Raw genomic sequence first — 17253 nt, 5'->3', positions numbered from 1 at the left:
ACATATTAATGATCTTCATATTAATATTCGATTGCATCATTTCTTGGCTTAATAATGCTAGGTTGTGAACTGCTGAGTTGCTTGAAGTGCCAATGGAAGTTTATACCATACACTTGATTTCAATCAGTAATGATCTGTTGCAGGATTCCTTCTAGTTGAAAATCAAAATGCTGAATAATGTCTCCTACAGACACTTCATTTCATGACATCAGTACTCACAGTAAAATCCACAATACAAGGTCATAATCACAAATAAAACACATCACATTTCAATGTTAAATTTAAACTATACAAGATAATCTGAAAATAACATTTCATCAATGCCTCAACAGGTAAGGCTGAGAGAAAACAGTTCAGACCAAAATATGCAGGAAGGTGCCATCTTTGTGGAGAAGCACGGCAATCTCTTGCAGTCAGCCCCAAGTGTAACACAATTGAATACCATGTATGTCTTATCCTATTAACTCCAATTGTAACTATCTTTTATTTCAGTACAAAACTACTACAAGGATTTGCACCTTGATAGCACTGGGCGAGCGAGGAAAATATAATATTCCAAGTTTGAAAAGCCTGTTTAAATGGGTTCTTTAGAAAAACTGGCAGGACCAGTCATTATCTCAAGTGCAGATCTCTGAACAACAAAAAAAAATTGTTTTCATCCTTTGACCAGCAAAACTGTTTCCCGTCAGTGTGAGCATTCACTGTAAAAATAACAGCAGCAACATAAATATATAATTGAACTCTTGTGTTTCACATATGTATTCACGATTGAGATTGTGTTTTTTGGACTACAGGAATCAACAGTATGGGGATCAAATAGTTTGTCTGTTGCCTCATTTCCAACTTACTGCTCAACCTAATTAGTTTAACTCTAGCATACTTTCTTAAGCAAATCCATCACCAATATAGAATCCAATCTATTCTGTTGCCCATCACTACATAAAGAGCGTGACATGTGGACACTATGAAAAGTATTACCATACCTCTTTTACCTCCCTCTTTGATCTGCGTTTTTTCTTTTGCTAATATTGAATCTGATTCCGCTATGTCATCTAACAATAGCCAGTCAGCCTTCCTTATCCACAAGGGATTGGTTCCGGGATCCCTCGCGGATACCAAAAACCGCTGATGCTCAAGTCCCTTATTCAACCTGTCTCAATACAGTGGACCTTAAGACCCAGCGGAACCCCAGACCTTATTTTAACCTGTCTCAGTGCAGTGGACATTAGGACCCGGCGGTTGTGCTCTGAATCCACAGTGTTTCTGTCCACAAAAATAACCACGCTCACAATTGAAAATAAAATGGAAATAATAATGCGATCGGAAAGAGGTGAAACGCCATCGGTCATTGGAAAAGCATCAGGCTACAGTCGGTCAACGATCAGAACAATTTTAAAGGATAAAGTGAGAAAGGCCCTGCCCCGATGAAAGCTACAATTATTACTAAGCAACACAGTGGTTTAATTATTGGGTTTTGGGTTTTTGATCCTCCACATCAACCAGGCACAGATGAAGAGCGCGCTCGGAAGTGGTCTGTCACTGGATCGAACACGGGAACTTCCCAAGCCTGGCGCTGAAACATACGTTCTTAAGTGTTTTATATGCATAGAAAGGTAAAATCTATACTATATACTAAGACAAACGTTTGACTAACTGACGCTAAATAATACCGGATGTACCTGTTCTGACTTACTTAGTAAGAGAACTTCCGAATTTTTTCAATCCCGATCCACGGTAACCTACACACATCCCCTGTATACTTTAAATCATCTCTAGATTACTTATAATACCTAATACAATGTAAATTCTATGTAAAATAGTTGTTATACTGCATTGTTTAGGGAATAATGACAAGGAAAAAAGTCTGTACATGCTCGAACAACAAGTGCTGGAAGAACACTTCCGTGCTTTCTTGATTCGCAGGTGGAACTCGCGCATACGGAACTTGCAGATAAGGAGGGCCGACTGTATCCCATAAAATAATACTTTTAGGATAGAATTCACCTCAACTTCCTTCAAATTTCCCTTGTCAACTGCAATCCCTATTTTCCTACATCTTTGGTTTATCCTTGGTATATTCTGACAATTCAGCATCGATGAACTATTTATGTCAGTGTGAAGTCCACCTATTTTGAATATGCCAGGAACAGTTGGTTGAAGCTGCCTGAAGATTTCACTTTCCATCTGCTATAGTTAACTGTATTCACAGATGATTTTAATATTCAGCATTTCTGATCAGATGTTTGCAAATGATCTGTATCTAAGAAAATCTATTCAAATTCTGAATCACTCTAATTGTAATTTACAAGAGTCACACAATTTTTAAACTAAATTTGGAATCTTCCCATTGCCAAGTGTAACAGTGCATGGAGTCAGATAAATTTAATCATCACGAAAAGTGGGCAAATCAGGTTCACACACCCACATGTCTGCTACACACCATTTGGTTTATACACTAAATTTTTATCTTCTGGTTGGTGACATCCCAAAGGTGGAAAGTTGCTCCTTATTTATTCTTACAAGAGCTGTTTCAAATTTTGAATTTTTTCCCCAAAACCTGCCTGTTCTGAGCAGACAATCATTGCTTCCTACATACAAGCGCTCTACATTAAATTTCTTGTTAAAACCTGGATCATATTTTGTTAAATAATAGAGCACCTAAGTTAGCTTTCATTTCAAATGCATTTTCATTTTGAGAATGTATAAAGACAAGGGAATGATCTCATCAGTGTAGTTCACCTCACAGATCTTTGTTACTATTCTTAAATAATCATCTTGTAACATACACCCTGGTTCTAGATAACCTATGTCGACAATGAGTTTGAATTATTGCCTTCAGTGAGTCAGTTGGCATACGGTATATACTTGAGTCTTTTCTTCTCCTTCTGAAGCATTCCCTCAGGTTTGAGGATGACTTGCTTTCATTTTTTTTTGGTTCAGAGGTGACTGATGAGACCAATGTAGGATCTGCAGACTCTACCACAATATGTAGGCAGGAGGTGCAGAACGGGACAAGTGGGTAGATAGTTGGTGAGACATTGGGGTCCCTTTGCCATTTTTACAAGGTTCCCATATGCTTCAACACAGGACTTCAAGTTTCCCAGTACCATTCAGAACAATTCTTTTCCACTTTGTGTGGTCACAGGGCTAGATTCCTAGTAATAATGAGAATATACATCTTGAAAGTGACTTTCAGCACACTCTTTTTGTACTGCTACTCAGAATTGAGTTATGTTAGGCCTGGGGATAATGTGGCCTATCCCTTAGGCACAACATTGCATAAAGAGATCATCCTTGGTTCAGTAGTTGATCTGGCATACAAGGGCCACATTTGCACTTGTGCACATTTAGAGGCGTATTTCCCAATAATCATCTGCTCATTTTGAAAGCATGAAAGATGATGGACCTTGGCATTCACAAAACAGAGGCCCTCTATTGGACAGCTCCCACTATGCAATTCAAACTTGAGAAATGAAGGCTCATGGTGAGATCCTGGAAAATATGGACCAGTTCAAAGGAACCACCTCTGAATGAAGGCAGATACCAAAGATGAAAACTGCAATCAGCTTCAGTACGCCACCTTAACCTTTGACCATCTCAGAATAAGGGTGTTTGCAGCTTAAGTCATCAAAGCTATGCAAAACCCTAAACTGCTCATTATTAACCTATCAAGTTAACAATTTCATCTGGAGGAGCTGCAGTTGCCTTGCACTTAAGAGAAAAAGCTTAAGTCCATAATACTACTAACAAAATGACAAATAATGGGACTGTCTGGTGGACTCAAAATAATAGACCATTGAGCTGCATATCAATGGCGAGAATATATCCCTACACAAAATATTAGGCTCATAAACAAAATATGGGAAATAATAAAATGCAATTTACAAAATTATTACTGTGCTTTTCAATCAATAATTAAATTTGACTGTTGCATTTCAGAACAATTGTGAATGGGCAGTACACTGTTACTAGCAAAGCCCTTAAAGTGCTGATGTACAGGAGTCCATGGAGAGCTGAAAGTGGCTGAACAGGTTGGTAAGGTGGTTAAAAAAAGGCATAAGCAAGGCCTTTATTAATGAAGGAACTGAATTCAAAGGTCAGGAAATTATGTTGGAACTTTACAAAACTCTAGTTACCACACACATCTGGAGTACTGCATTCTGTTCTGGTCACCCCATTATAAGGAAGGAGGTAGAAGATATGGAGATGGTGTCGGAGAGGTTCAATAGGATTCTGTGCTAGGATTCTTCACTAGGATAGAAGAGGTTGGACAAACCCGAGTTGTCTTCTCTGGAGCGGGAAGACCAGGTGAAAGATTTTGATAATTACGTTTATCCACACCCGTTCCAAAGTTAAAACAAAAATCACACAGAAACTTAAATACCACGGATTCTGGAAATCTGAACTGAAATCAGAAATGGGTGTAAATAATCAACAGAAACAGGAGTTACGATTTCAAAGGACCTGTTGAATTCCTGTTTTCACTTTACGTTTCCAGAATCCACAGTATTTCGCTCATGCGTGGTGGCATTTTAAGAACTTTCACTGAGATATTTCTTAAAAGCGGAAAAACGTTTGTAGCGTATAGCTGGCTTGATGAAGAATTCCACCTGGGGACAGGGTTTAAAACAGAAAATGTTGGACCTTCTCAGATCAGTCATGTTGCGGACTAATATATTATCTCCCCGGCATTTCCAGCAGTTCACCATTTCACTTACTTAAGCTATGCACTCCGTGTATCTTTTATTTCCAACTCAGCAAGTTGTGGTTATAACGTCAATTGATGTTTTTTTTAAATTATTCTCTCAGCAATGTGTGCCTTAGGCGAACAAACCCTTGCAAATACATTAATGAAGGAAGCAAGCGTGTTTTAACTAGGAAACACCGGGGCCGTCCTCTGTTTTCGGGACTGGGAGATGGATGGTTGTTTTGTGGAGTTCGCTCTCTTGGACTTTGGCCTTTTAACTTCCTCCCCTCCTTCCCCTGCTTACCTCTTCAGGCTCCTCCCGGCCGTAGAGGTACATGTCCCCGCCGCAAAGAGGTCTGCACTCAGCTCTCGGCTGTTTCCATGGGGTTTCGAAGCAAAGTTAACGGAGACTGAATGAACCCTTTCCCTTCGCTTCCCTCAACTTCTGCAAACTGGGAACGGAAAGGCGGTGCCAGTCTTTGCAGAGAGAAAAAAAAGTGTTCCCACCCACCAGCCTCCAAGCCCCTATGTCTGTCGGACCGCGACTCTGCATCTAATTTGAGTCCCAGTCTGGCTGTGGCCAGGGAACAGCCCCCGGCATTGACAATTGACCTCAGTCACCCAACTGGCCTGGAGACTTCAACGAGAGCCCGCAGCTGCCTGCCAAGTTCTGCCCCAGAAAATTGCAAACACCAATCACCGTCTTCCAGCTTGCACGTACCCTGACAATACCCTGGATTTTTCGCTTCCACGCCCTCTATCTCTTTTTGGTACTCATTCTGCCCAACCATTGGCTTCCAGCGGTGGCGCCGCATTCAGATAATCGAGGGGGGAGCTGGCAGCGAACACTGATTGTTTTAGATATGCATGCCGGAGGAAACGTAAACGCTGACGCCAGTATTGGCTATTCCCCTTCGTTGTCGCTCGGAGTGCGTGATCTTATTATTAGTTCAAAGAGAGAATTCTCCAACTAAAAATAGTAACTGCATTGGTCCAAGATCCCGAATCAACAGGCAGGCATCACAGGATTAGGTTTGAATCGATTCAAACGCTCACAGAACTTACGGTCAACGTGGATATAAATTGCACGATGGCAAACAAAAATAAAATATTTTGAATTTTTCATAATCTACGTAATTGTAAAGTATACTTTCCCGAACACCCTCCCCCATTCACTCTTCCCAGTCCCAGAAAACATACACTTAGTCGAGGTTCCAGGCAGTTACACTGTGTTAAATTATCAAGCCTTTTCCTCAACTACAAAGTGTTCAGTTTTCATAGCTAGAATTTCAGGCGTGGACTATAGACAGGGTTTTTTTTGGATGGGGAAATATGCTAAATATTTCTGGAATAGCAATTCACCGAGTGTAACCAATCAGCCAAATGCTTTGAAGGATGTTTTTCAAATGCATTCTTTTAAACAAGCTTCTTAGTGCTGTGAAGTCCTGTGTAGGGAAAGTTGCAGACTTCAGTATTGACAGAAGTAGTCAGGCAAAGTCAGATCCAGTTGAGATGCCAAGTAAGGAAATTTTATCCAGATGACTAAATGAAGGTTCTCAACATGAAACAACTGTCCATTTCCCTCCACAGATACTATCTGGCTCACTATTTCCTCCAGCATTTTGATTTTTGCTCTGGTCTCCAAAATTAGGAGACTACAAATAAACTATAAAGAAATTGGAAGTAAAATAATTTACACCTAATGAGTAACACCACATCATATCTTCCCAAAAGACTACATCTATATAACTTATCATGCAGATTAGACTTCACATAGAACTTAGAACAGTATAGCACAGTACAGGCCCCTTGGCCCACAATGTACTGAATTTATCACCTACTCCAAGATCAACCTAACCCTCCCCTCCCACATAGCCCTCCTCCAGGTGCCACTTCTGTTTTTAAAGCAGATTAACCCCAGCTCTCAGCCAGATTCCCTAACCTCTCCGTGTTATCATGTTCATGAGTTTTCTCTTCATGATTTTTTCCAACCCACATCCCTCCCTGAATATTACAATTTGCAGTGGATTGGCTAAGTGACATCCTTTTGCTCCTAAGCCAAGGTTTCCTTTAAAAACGTGGTGACCCTGCAACAGAGCATGGAAAACTATTAATGATTTAGATGATAATGTGGTGAACTGGATTAGCACATTTGCAGATGACACCAAAAGTGGGGGCAAAGTGGTCAGTGAGGAAGGCTACCAAAGCTTGCAAAATGGTCCGGAATAGTCGGAAAAGTGGGCTGAAATACAGCAGATGGAATGTAATACAGCTAAGTGTGAGGTGTTACACTTTAGGAGGACAAACAGGGTAAGACTTGCGCAGTGAATGGTATAGCACTGACGGCTGTGTTAGAATAAAGGGATCTGCAAACACAGATCCTTGAAATTGGTAGACAGTTGTAAAGAGAGCTTTTGGCACATTTGCCTTCATAAATCAGAGGACTAGGTAGAGGAGTTGGGATATTATGTTGTAGTTGTACAAGACATTAGTGAGGTCAAAGTCTGAGCAGCATTTGCAGTTCTGATCACCTACCTACCGAAAAGATCACTACATTTCAAAGAGTGCAGAGAAAATTCCCATGGATGTTGCCAGGATTTGAGGACCTGCATTACAGGGATAGGTTCAATAGGTTAGGAATTTACTCCATGGAGCTTGGAAAACCATATAACAATTACAGCACAGCAACAGGCCATCTCGGCCTTTCTAGACCGTGCTGAACGCTTACTCTCACCTAGTCCCACCCACTTGCACTCAGCCCAAACCATCCATTCCTTTCCTGTCCATATACCTATCCAATTTTTTTTTTTAATGACAAAATTGAACCTGCCCCTACCACTTCTACTGGAAGCTCGTTCCACACAGCTACCACTCTCTGAGTAAAGAAGTTCCCCCTCGTGTTACCCCTAAACTTTTGCCCCTTAACTTGTAACTCATGTCCTCTTGTTTGAATCTCCCCTACTCTCAATGGAAAAAGCCTAACCACTTCAACTCTATCTATCCCCCTCCTAATTTTAAATACCTCTATCAAGTCCCCCCTCAACCTTCTACACTCCAAAGAATAAAGACCTAACTTGTTCAACCTTTCTCTGTAACTTAGGTGCTGAAACCCAGGTAACATTCTAGTAAATCTTCTCTGTACTCTCTCTAATTTGTTGATATCTTTCCTATAATTCGGTGACCAGAACTGTACACAATACTCCAAATTTTGCCTCACCAATGTCTTGTACAATTTTAACATTACATCCCAACTCCTATACTCAATGCTCTGATTTATAAAGGCCAGCATACCAAAAGCTTTCTTCACCACCCTATCCACATGAGATTCCACCTTCAGGGAACTATGCACCATTATTCCTAGATCGCTCTGTTCTACTGCATTCCTCAATGCCCTACCATTTACCATGTATGTCCTATTTTGATTATTCCTAACAAAATGTAGCACCTCACACTTATCAGCATTAGACTCCATCTGCCATCTTTCAGCTCACTCTTCTAACTGGCCTAAATCCCTCTGCAAGCTTTGAAAACCTACTTCATTATCCACAACGCCACCTACCTTAATATCATCTGCATACTTACTAATCCAATTTACCATCCCATCATCCAGATCATTAATGTATATGACAAACAACATTGGACCCAGTACAGATCCCTGAGGCACACCACTAGTCACCGGCCTCCAACCTGACAAACAGTTATCCACCACTACTCTCTGGCATCTGCCATCCAGCCACTGTTGAATCCATTTTACTACTTCAATATTAATAACTAATGTTTGAATCTTCCTAACTAACCTTCCATGTGGAACCTTGTCAAAGGCCTTACTGAAGTCCATATAGACAACATCCACTGCTTTACCCTCATCAACTTTCCTAGTAACCGCTTCAAAAAATTCAATAAGATTTGTCAAATATGACCTTCCATGCACAAATCCATGTTGACTGCTCCTAATCAGACCCTGTCTATCCAGGTGATTATATATACCATCTCTAAGAATACTTTCCATTAATTTACCCACCATTGACGTCAAATTTACAGGCCAATAATTGCTACAGTTACTTTTAGAACCCTTTTAAAACAATAAAGCCACATGAGCAATACACCAGTCCTCCGGCACCATCCCCATTTATGATGACATTTGAAATATTTCTGTCAGAGCCCCTGCTATTTCTACACTAACTTCCCTCAAGGTCCTAGGGAAGATCCTGTCAGGACCTGGAGACTTATCCACTTTTATGTTCTTTAAAAGCTCTAGTACTTCCTCTTCTTTAATCATCATAGTTTCCATAACTACCCTACTTGTTTCCCTCACCTTACACAATTCAATATCCTTCTCCTTAGTGAATACCGATGAAAAGAAATTGTTCAAAATCTCCCCCATCTCTTTTGGCTCCACACATAGCTGTTCACTCTGATTCTCGAAGGGACCAATTTTATCCCTCACTATCCTTTTGCTATTAATATAACTGTAGAAACCCTTTGGATTTATTTTCACCTTACTTGCCAAAGCAACATCATATCTTCTTTTAGCTTTTTAAATTTCTTTCTTAAGATTCTTTTTACATTCTTTATATTCCTTGAGCACCTCATTTACTCCATACTACCTATATTTATTGTAGATCTCTCTCTTTTTCCGAACCAAGTTTCCAATATCCCTTGAAAACCATGGCTCTCTCAAACTTTTAACCTTTCCTTTCAACCTAACAGGAACATAAAGATTCTGTACCCTCAAAATTTCACCTTTAAATGACCTCCATTTCTCTATTACATCCTTCCCATAAAACAAATTGTCCCAAGCCACTCCTTCTAAGTCTTTTTGCATCTCCTCAAAGTTAGCCTTTCTCCAATCAAAAATCTAAACCCTGGGGCCAGTCCTATCCTTCTCCATAATTATATTGAAACTAATGGTATTGTGATCACTGGACCCGAAGTTCTCCCCAACACATACCTCCGTCACCTGACCTATGTCATTCCCTAACAGAAGATCCAACACTGCCCCTTCTCTAGTTGGTACCTCAATGGATTGCTGCAAAAAAACTATCCTGCACACATTTTACAAACTCCAAACCATCCAGCCCTTTTACAGAATGGGCTTTCCAGTCTACGTGTGGAAAATTAAAATTTCCCACAATCACAACCTTGTACCACACACAAAAAATGCTGGTGGAATGCAGCAGGCCAGGCAGTATCCATAGGGAGAAGTGCTGTCGACGTTTCGGGCCTAGACCCTTCATCAGGACTAACTGACAGGAAAGATAGTAAGAGATTTGAAAGTAGGAAGGGGAGGGGAAAATGCAGAATGGTAGGAGAAGACCGGAGGGGGTGGGGTGAAGCTGAGAGCCGGAAAGGTGATTGGCAAAAGGGATACAGAGCTAGAGAAGGGAAAGGATCATGGGGCAGGAGGCCTAGGGAGAAAGAAAGGGGGAGGGGAGCACCAGAGGGAGATGGAGAACAGGCAGAGTGATGGGCAGAAAGAGAGAAAAAAAGGAGGGGGGAAAAAAGCTAAATATATCAGGGATGGGGTAAGAAGGGGAGGAGGGGCATTAACAGAAGTTAGAGAAGTCAATGTTCATGCCATCAGTTTGGAGGCTACCCAGCCAATATATAAGGTGTTGTTCCTCCAACCTGAGTGTGGCTTCATCTTGACAGTAGAGGAGGCCACACTCAGGTTGGAGGAACAACACCTTATATACCGGCTGGGTATATATGTGGATATGGATTCAATTGCAGCACTGGATTCATATGTGGATGAGAGAGGTAGGGATGGCTATGGTCTATGCTATGCAGGAAAATAGGATGAGGTAGAAAACCAGGCTGATAGGCCAAATGACTTGTTTTGTGCTGTAGTCCTCTATGACTCTATGCTTCTAAGACTCTTTCCAGAAAAGATATTAGTGTTGGATGCAATAACATCTTCAACTATTGTTCACAGTGTTTAAATGTGCTGTGTGATGTGACGAGTCAGATAAGGTACCTATACCACTTGCTTTTCCTCAGACTGGGGAATGCATCCAATTTAACATATCTATTATTGGCTCAACTCTTTTCAAGATAATGCCGCAGATAAAATTACATCACAACTGGTGTCTTAATGAATTTAATGAGTCCATGAAAATCCTTATGTGAAGAGGCTTGCCTGAACAGAATAGAAAGAAAACTCTGCACAGGTGCTGTACTATTCTATGTCCTATTCTTCCCCCATCCCTCAACACTTGCTGCGAGGAACCCTCTTCCGATGGCAATCAGCCTTTTACTCTGCTGTCACTCCTGGCATTGGGCCAACATCTAGTAGTGGTAAGACATTCTCTCTGTTGTCATTCAATGCATAGCTACAATGTCAGATGTCCATGGTGATGTCTATTTAAAATTAGATGCAATATGCAAAACAATCTTTCTAGCAGCCCATGAAATGTATGCGTGTATTTAGAAACCAGGCAAGGCAAGATATATATAAAATGAACAAGCAACATGGAGGGCTAATAGAGGGTTGCATATGAAGCAGGTCTGTGCAACTATCTACATGGCTCTTTATTGCATCTGCACTATGAATTTACATCTTGCTTTACCATTTTTTTTACCAATTCACTGTGTTTTCATTTTCTTAGAGGAGTTTGCTTCATGCTTAATAATAATTATTATTAATAATAATTTCATAATTTATATTTTTGTCCCATACCAATCTTACCTGCAGTAGTGTGGGGAAGGGGCCATGTTGGAGGCCTGTCTTCTCCACTGTCCCTCCACAACGTTACAAGGTGGAGCAGTCTGCTGGTTGCTAACAGGTCAGACTTTGGGACCAGAAGCGCCTCAGCAGAACCACGCTGTTGAATTTTATCAGTTTGATAACGCCAAAAGTATTTTAAAATACTTATTTTAAAATAGATAAGATAAATGCTAAAGCATTTCTGATAAAAATTGCATTAAATTGCAATAGGTTTATTAAACACATTAAAACAATGTTTAACCTATATTTATCTTTTAAAATCAGTGAGTGACCCATGCCAGTAATCATTTGTTTAAATGCCCAGTCTCTTTTTTGCTTGTACTGAATGATGTAATGGTTAATTTGCAGGATGAGTGGGTGGTGAGGAAGGCAAATGCAATGTTAGTGGCATGGTGTCATGACAACAGCCTTTCCCTCAATGTCAGTGGAACAAAAGCTTTGGTCATGGAGTACAGGAGCTGCTAATGTCAAGAGGTTGAGAGCTTCAAATTCTTAGGAGTGAACATCACCAATATGCCTGTCCTGGTTCAACCACATAGAGGCAAATGCCAAGAAAGCACATTAGTGCCTCTACTTCCTCAGAAGGTTAAACAAAACAGGCATGTTCTCTTTGACCTTCAGCATTTTTTTTTAAACCAGATGCATCACAGCGAGGAATGACAACTGCTCTGTCCAAGACTACAAAAAATCTGCAGTTGTGGAAAGAGCTCAATGCATCACAGAGACTAACCTCTCTATCTACATTTGTACTGCCTTTGTACAACCTAACTACACTGTTGTAATTACTTGATCCACAATTTTTTAAATTTAATGACAATAGTGGCCTTCTATTTTACCTGCCCTTGTGTCAGTATTTTCAATATTTTGCCCCCGCATATTTTGAACTTCATAGTAATCCTCATTAGTGGTGCATTGCTAAACATACTACCCGAAACTCTGCTGCTGTGTTAAAGCTCCTGTTTATGCATTGTCCTCAAAGAGGACCACAACATTGTTGTGGTTTGGAGGCATACGTGCCTCAATAACCTGGAAAGCTTTGTTGGCTGGAATCAGGGCTTTATGCTTTTGCATTTGGTAGGATCACACAGACCAAGAAGGTCATAGGGTGGAGGACACTCTAAAAATGGTCCACCCGGTCCTCCAGGTTCGGGGGTTCAACCCTAACTGGTAAAGCAAAATTGTTATGGAAACAGCAAAGGATAATCCTTCTACATCCAATTCTGTACCTGGGACTTGCAAGAGTGGCAGTAGTGAAAACTGAGAGGAAGCTACTGACATGATAAAGGAAGCCCTGAACACTGACATAGACGGAGGACTTTCATTGCTGCCCTAAATGCCAGCAGCATAATGGACAGTAATCATTTATTCATTTTATACATTGTCTATTTGCCATATACAGTATCAGCTGTCATGAAAGCTGGATAAACCCAAATCTCCATTCTCCACACTGGCTCCTTTACTTGCTCAACATTACTTAATACTGGGAAAAAATTGTTTTGAAAACATCGCACTCCTAGAATAGCTTTGATTTGATGCTTTGGCCCTAGATTTGCACTTTGATTTTGGAATACACTTTACTTCTGAGAGTTAAATCATTTTGCTGTTGGAAGTGGATGAGGATAAGGACATGGTAGCTGGAAAATCCAGGGATGAGACAGTGAATTTCTGGAACATCTTATTGTGAAAATAGGAAGGAGGCAATTGGTGCTTAAAGGCAGATAAATTCCTAAGAACTGATGAGATGCACCCCAGACTTCTAAGGAAGGTAATAGAGATCGGTGGGATCTTTCTAAATTTCTTCTTAGTCCTGCAAACAATCATTTTATTCCTCTCCAAACATATTAACTCCCCAAGTCCTAGAAATAGAAACTCAAGATTACTTGAAATCCTTGCATATACTTTATCCACCATAAAATTTGCCATATACCTCAATCAGTTCCTAATTGCCAATTAAGCTTTCTGAAATTGAGGGTCAGTCACTTATATAGTATTCTGTACTCAGAGCTGGCTGTTAGTCTTCAAAAGAACTCCCAAAAATATTCTACAACCATGGCTTCAGTCTTTTCCTATTAATGTTTCCCCTAGAGTGAAATGGTTTAAGGTCCCTCGTGGCCTAGATTAATTGATAACAATGTTGTTTCCAAGAGCATAAGTTTATCTAAATTGTGATTGGGCTCACTATGTAATGCTGCCTGAACCTCAGCCAAACTCCAAATCTAATAAAGGACTACAGTATGAGCAGCGAATATATTAAATTGAAGAAACTGCACATATTGCTTCACTGACTGCATGTGACGTACTAAATGACTCCCCGACCACTCAGTCCATCTAAACTGAATCATTCATTGCTATTTTTATAAATATTACAGGGCATGCATCTGTGTCTGACAGAGACATTTAAACTATATCAGACCTTAGTGAGACCCCACTTGGAGTACAGTGTTCAGTTCTGGTCACCTCACTACAGGAAGGATGTAGATACTATAGAGAGAGTGCAGAGGAGGTTTACAAGGATGTTGCCTGGATTGGAGAGCATGCCTTATGAGAATAGGTTGAGTGAACTTGGCAGTTTCTTCTTGGAGCAACAAAGGATGAGAGGTGACCTGATAGTGGTGCATAAGATGATGAGAGTCATTGATCATGTGGATGGCCAGAGGTTTCTTCCCCAGGCTGAAGTGACTAACACGAAAGGGCATAGTTTTAATGTGCTTGAAAGTAGGTACAAGGAGGATGTCAGAGGTGAGTTCTTCACACAGAGAATGGTGGGAGCATTGAATGAACTGCCAGCGAAGGTGGTAGAGGCCGATACGATAAGGACTTTCAAGAGACTCTTAGATAGGTACATGGAGCTTAGAAAAAAGAGAGGGCTATGCGCTAGGGAAATTCTAGGCAGTTTCTAGTGTAGGTTACATGGTTGGCACATCATTGTGGGCCGAAGGGCCTGTAATGTACTGTAGATTTTCTATGTTTTATGTTCTATTGAATCTAGTTGAGAACAGTTTTTTAAAAATTCAGTAGAATAGTGGAAGCAAAAGTTATGCTCTTATCACATTGGTCTCATAAAATTTACACGTGGAACTAGGAAGAAATGTATAAGCTGGAAATCTGAAACAGAACTAGTCACCTTTCTGCTGCATGTTATCGAGTTGAGATATATGTACTTCACACAGTCATGTATTTCACACTTTATACTTCTTTGTAGGATTCTCTTCAAATGATGCCCACTGATCCATTGATCAGAAGACTGTGATAACTTATTGCCACGGCAATGATGGCCTCACCTTGTCACAGATGCTCACTTTGTCCTATACATTCCTCCTGCACCTTCTCTACAAATAGAAACTAATTTGTTTTTTTCCTCTCCTGAAGAAGGGTCTTGGACCAAAATGTTGACCATTTACTCTTTCCCATGGATGCTGCCTGGCCTGCTGAGTTCCTTCAGCATTTTGTGGGTGTTATTTTGGATTTCCAGCACCTACAGATTTTTTAGTGTTTGTTTTTCTCTCTATCCCAGTTTTGGAAAACGGAGTTCAACCTGAAACCTTAACCCTGCTTTTCTTTCCGCAGATGCTACCTGATCTGCTGTGTGTTTGCTGCTTTTATTTTTGAACTAGAAAGGCTGTACAGGAAACTGACACTGTTAGCTAAAACTCACAAGCTGGCTTCACTGAAACCTCATCCCTTCCCACACACCATCAGGTTTATTGTTTAACACATCTTTAAGCTGTCCAACTCAATAAAAGTTCAGTGGAAGTAAATATTAGATACATACTATTGACATTAAGTGTAGGAACTTATATTGGATAAAGTTTTAAAATTTCAGATACAACTGTTACATTTTATTTTGAATTTCTGTCCTGTGTTCAGGACTGCCTCAAAAGTAGGTAAACTTGAATACATTTAATTGTCCTGAAATGCAAACAAACTTCATGGCATACAGTACCCATGTATGTAACAGCGAGGTACTTTCAATTTATTCCAGCATTTGCTTCCATGGGTCATTTTTCTTCAGAACATGACAAAAGTAAATGAATGATAGCAGGAATTGTCTTTAAGTTACATAATCAACCTCACGTGTACATAATCCCTGTGAGAATTCAGTCACCAAGAACTTAATGGCCAGAAAACACTTACACCCCGCTTTCAGTCTTAACATTTTACAAGCAAAGTATAGTACAGATATACCTGACATGAATATCAGTATGGGTTTAATATTCATTGTGCCAATGCCTACAACTTAACTTTTATTTGCCAATGTGAAATGCAAAAAATATTTGGATTTTGAATTAGTCACCAAGTGGAAATGGTTGATGCCAAGTATACTGTATGGCACTTGATTAATTGGATTTACAGTATATGGTACAAAAATTTCTGAAGTGAAAACAATTTCAGGTAAGAAGCATTAAAATACCTTTTGAATTCACATCAGTTGAATACAGTTAAGGTATTTTTATAACACTCTAGGTTGTATTTTAAACATCAAAATTGTAGACTTGCATAATGAATCAGAAGAAAATGAAACTCAATCATCCTCAATGGCTCATAAAATATATGTGTTTTTCTCATATGCATGATTGCAATCAGAGCAACAGAAAGCCATCATTTAAATTAGATCATATCAGCTATTTTCCCCCAAATAAAAACCACCCAATTTTTAGACTTTCCATGAACAAATTAAACTGCTGATACCTAGCATCCACTTCATTGCTTACCGATTGTTCTTTCATATCATTCTTGGTCTCCAGTGAGTAGGCATTCATACATTTTTCGGTACAGTTTCAGCAAAACCCTCAGGCATCAGACATTGTCTCTTGTATTGTACTCTATGCCCTTTGTTAATGCTGACAATTCATAGATTAATCCATTCTAATCCCTTGATCTCTGTTCTGATCAGCACACTGAACTACCATTCCAATTTACTGATATACACTTATGATGAATGAGTATATATATATATAAATATATACACACATGCATACACATTGCATTTTATATAACGTGCTTGTAATATTCTATCTAATATGAAAAGGTTATCCATCCATTAATTGAAAATGTTAATAGAAGCTTTCTGGAACTGTTATTAGTCTGGATTGTACCTGACCAAGCCTGGAACTCACAAGATATCCCAATGGTCACCATTCTACTGGGTGGTTGCATGACCCCTTTTGAACTTTTGGCCTGCTGTTTTGGTCATTCCAAAATTTGAGAAGGCAGCAAGCATTGGTAGGCCCCAGGCAGAGTGAATATATAAGTTAACTTAAATCACTAAGAATAATAAAATCAGAATTTAATTGGAGAGAAAGCATAAATATAAAACAGAAGCAAATGCACTTGCTGAACAGTAAATCTGAGAAATAATAAAATTGTAGAAGAAAGACCCAATGTTAAATTTAAGTACAAGTTAAGCAGACAGGGATGAAGAAAGTGGGATGTTCATATAAGACCACAGGAGCAGAATCAGGCTATTTGGCCATAAAGTCTGCTTCATCATTCAAGCATGGCTGATTTATTATCCCTCTCAACTCCATTCTCCTGTCTTCTCCTCGTAACCTAACCAATGAAGAACCTGCCAACCTCCACTTTAAATATACCCAATGACTTGGCCTACACAACCATCCGTGGCAATAAATTCTACAGATTCACCACTCTCTGGCTTAAGAAATTCCTCCTCCTCTCTGTTCTTGAGGGACCCTCTTCCATTGTGAGGCTGTGCCCTCTGGTCCTAGACTCCCCCACTATAGGAAACATCCTCTCCACATGCACTCTATCTAGGTTTATCAAATATACAAGACATTTCAATGAGATCCTCGTCATCCTTTAAACTCCAGAAAGTACAGGC

General features: G+C 39.8%; 1 protein-coding gene across 8 annotated transcripts in view; it reads right to left on the bottom strand.

Annotated features, from left to right (window-relative positions):
- LOC140732254 (voltage-dependent L-type calcium channel subunit beta-2-like) overlaps positions 1-17253 on the bottom strand; it is a 318120-nt gene that overhangs the window by 104932 nt on the left and 195935 nt on the right. Inside the window, exon 1 of one of the 8 annotated variants that reach the window (XM_073054618.1) lies at positions 5409-5494. The exons of 6 other annotated variants lie outside the window; for them this stretch is intronic. Coding sequence is in view for 1 of the 2 variants with exons in the window: in XM_073054615.1 (XP_072910716.1) it covers positions 4992-5024 (33 nt within the window). In the remaining variant the exon portion in view is untranslated. Of the gene's footprint in view, positions 1-4991; positions 5376-5408; positions 5495-17253 lie in introns of those variants that run through there. One more of the 8 variants, XM_073054615.1, reaches the window with a different exon arrangement.

The sequence above is a fragment of the Hemitrygon akajei genome, chromosome 8, assembly GCF_048418815.1.
Source record: "Hemitrygon akajei chromosome 8, sHemAka1.3, whole genome shotgun sequence".
Classification (NCBI taxonomy): Eukaryota; Metazoa; Chordata; class Chondrichthyes; order Myliobatiformes; family Dasyatidae; genus Hemitrygon; species Hemitrygon akajei.
This window is presented reverse-complemented; position numbering and strand designations above follow the sequence as displayed.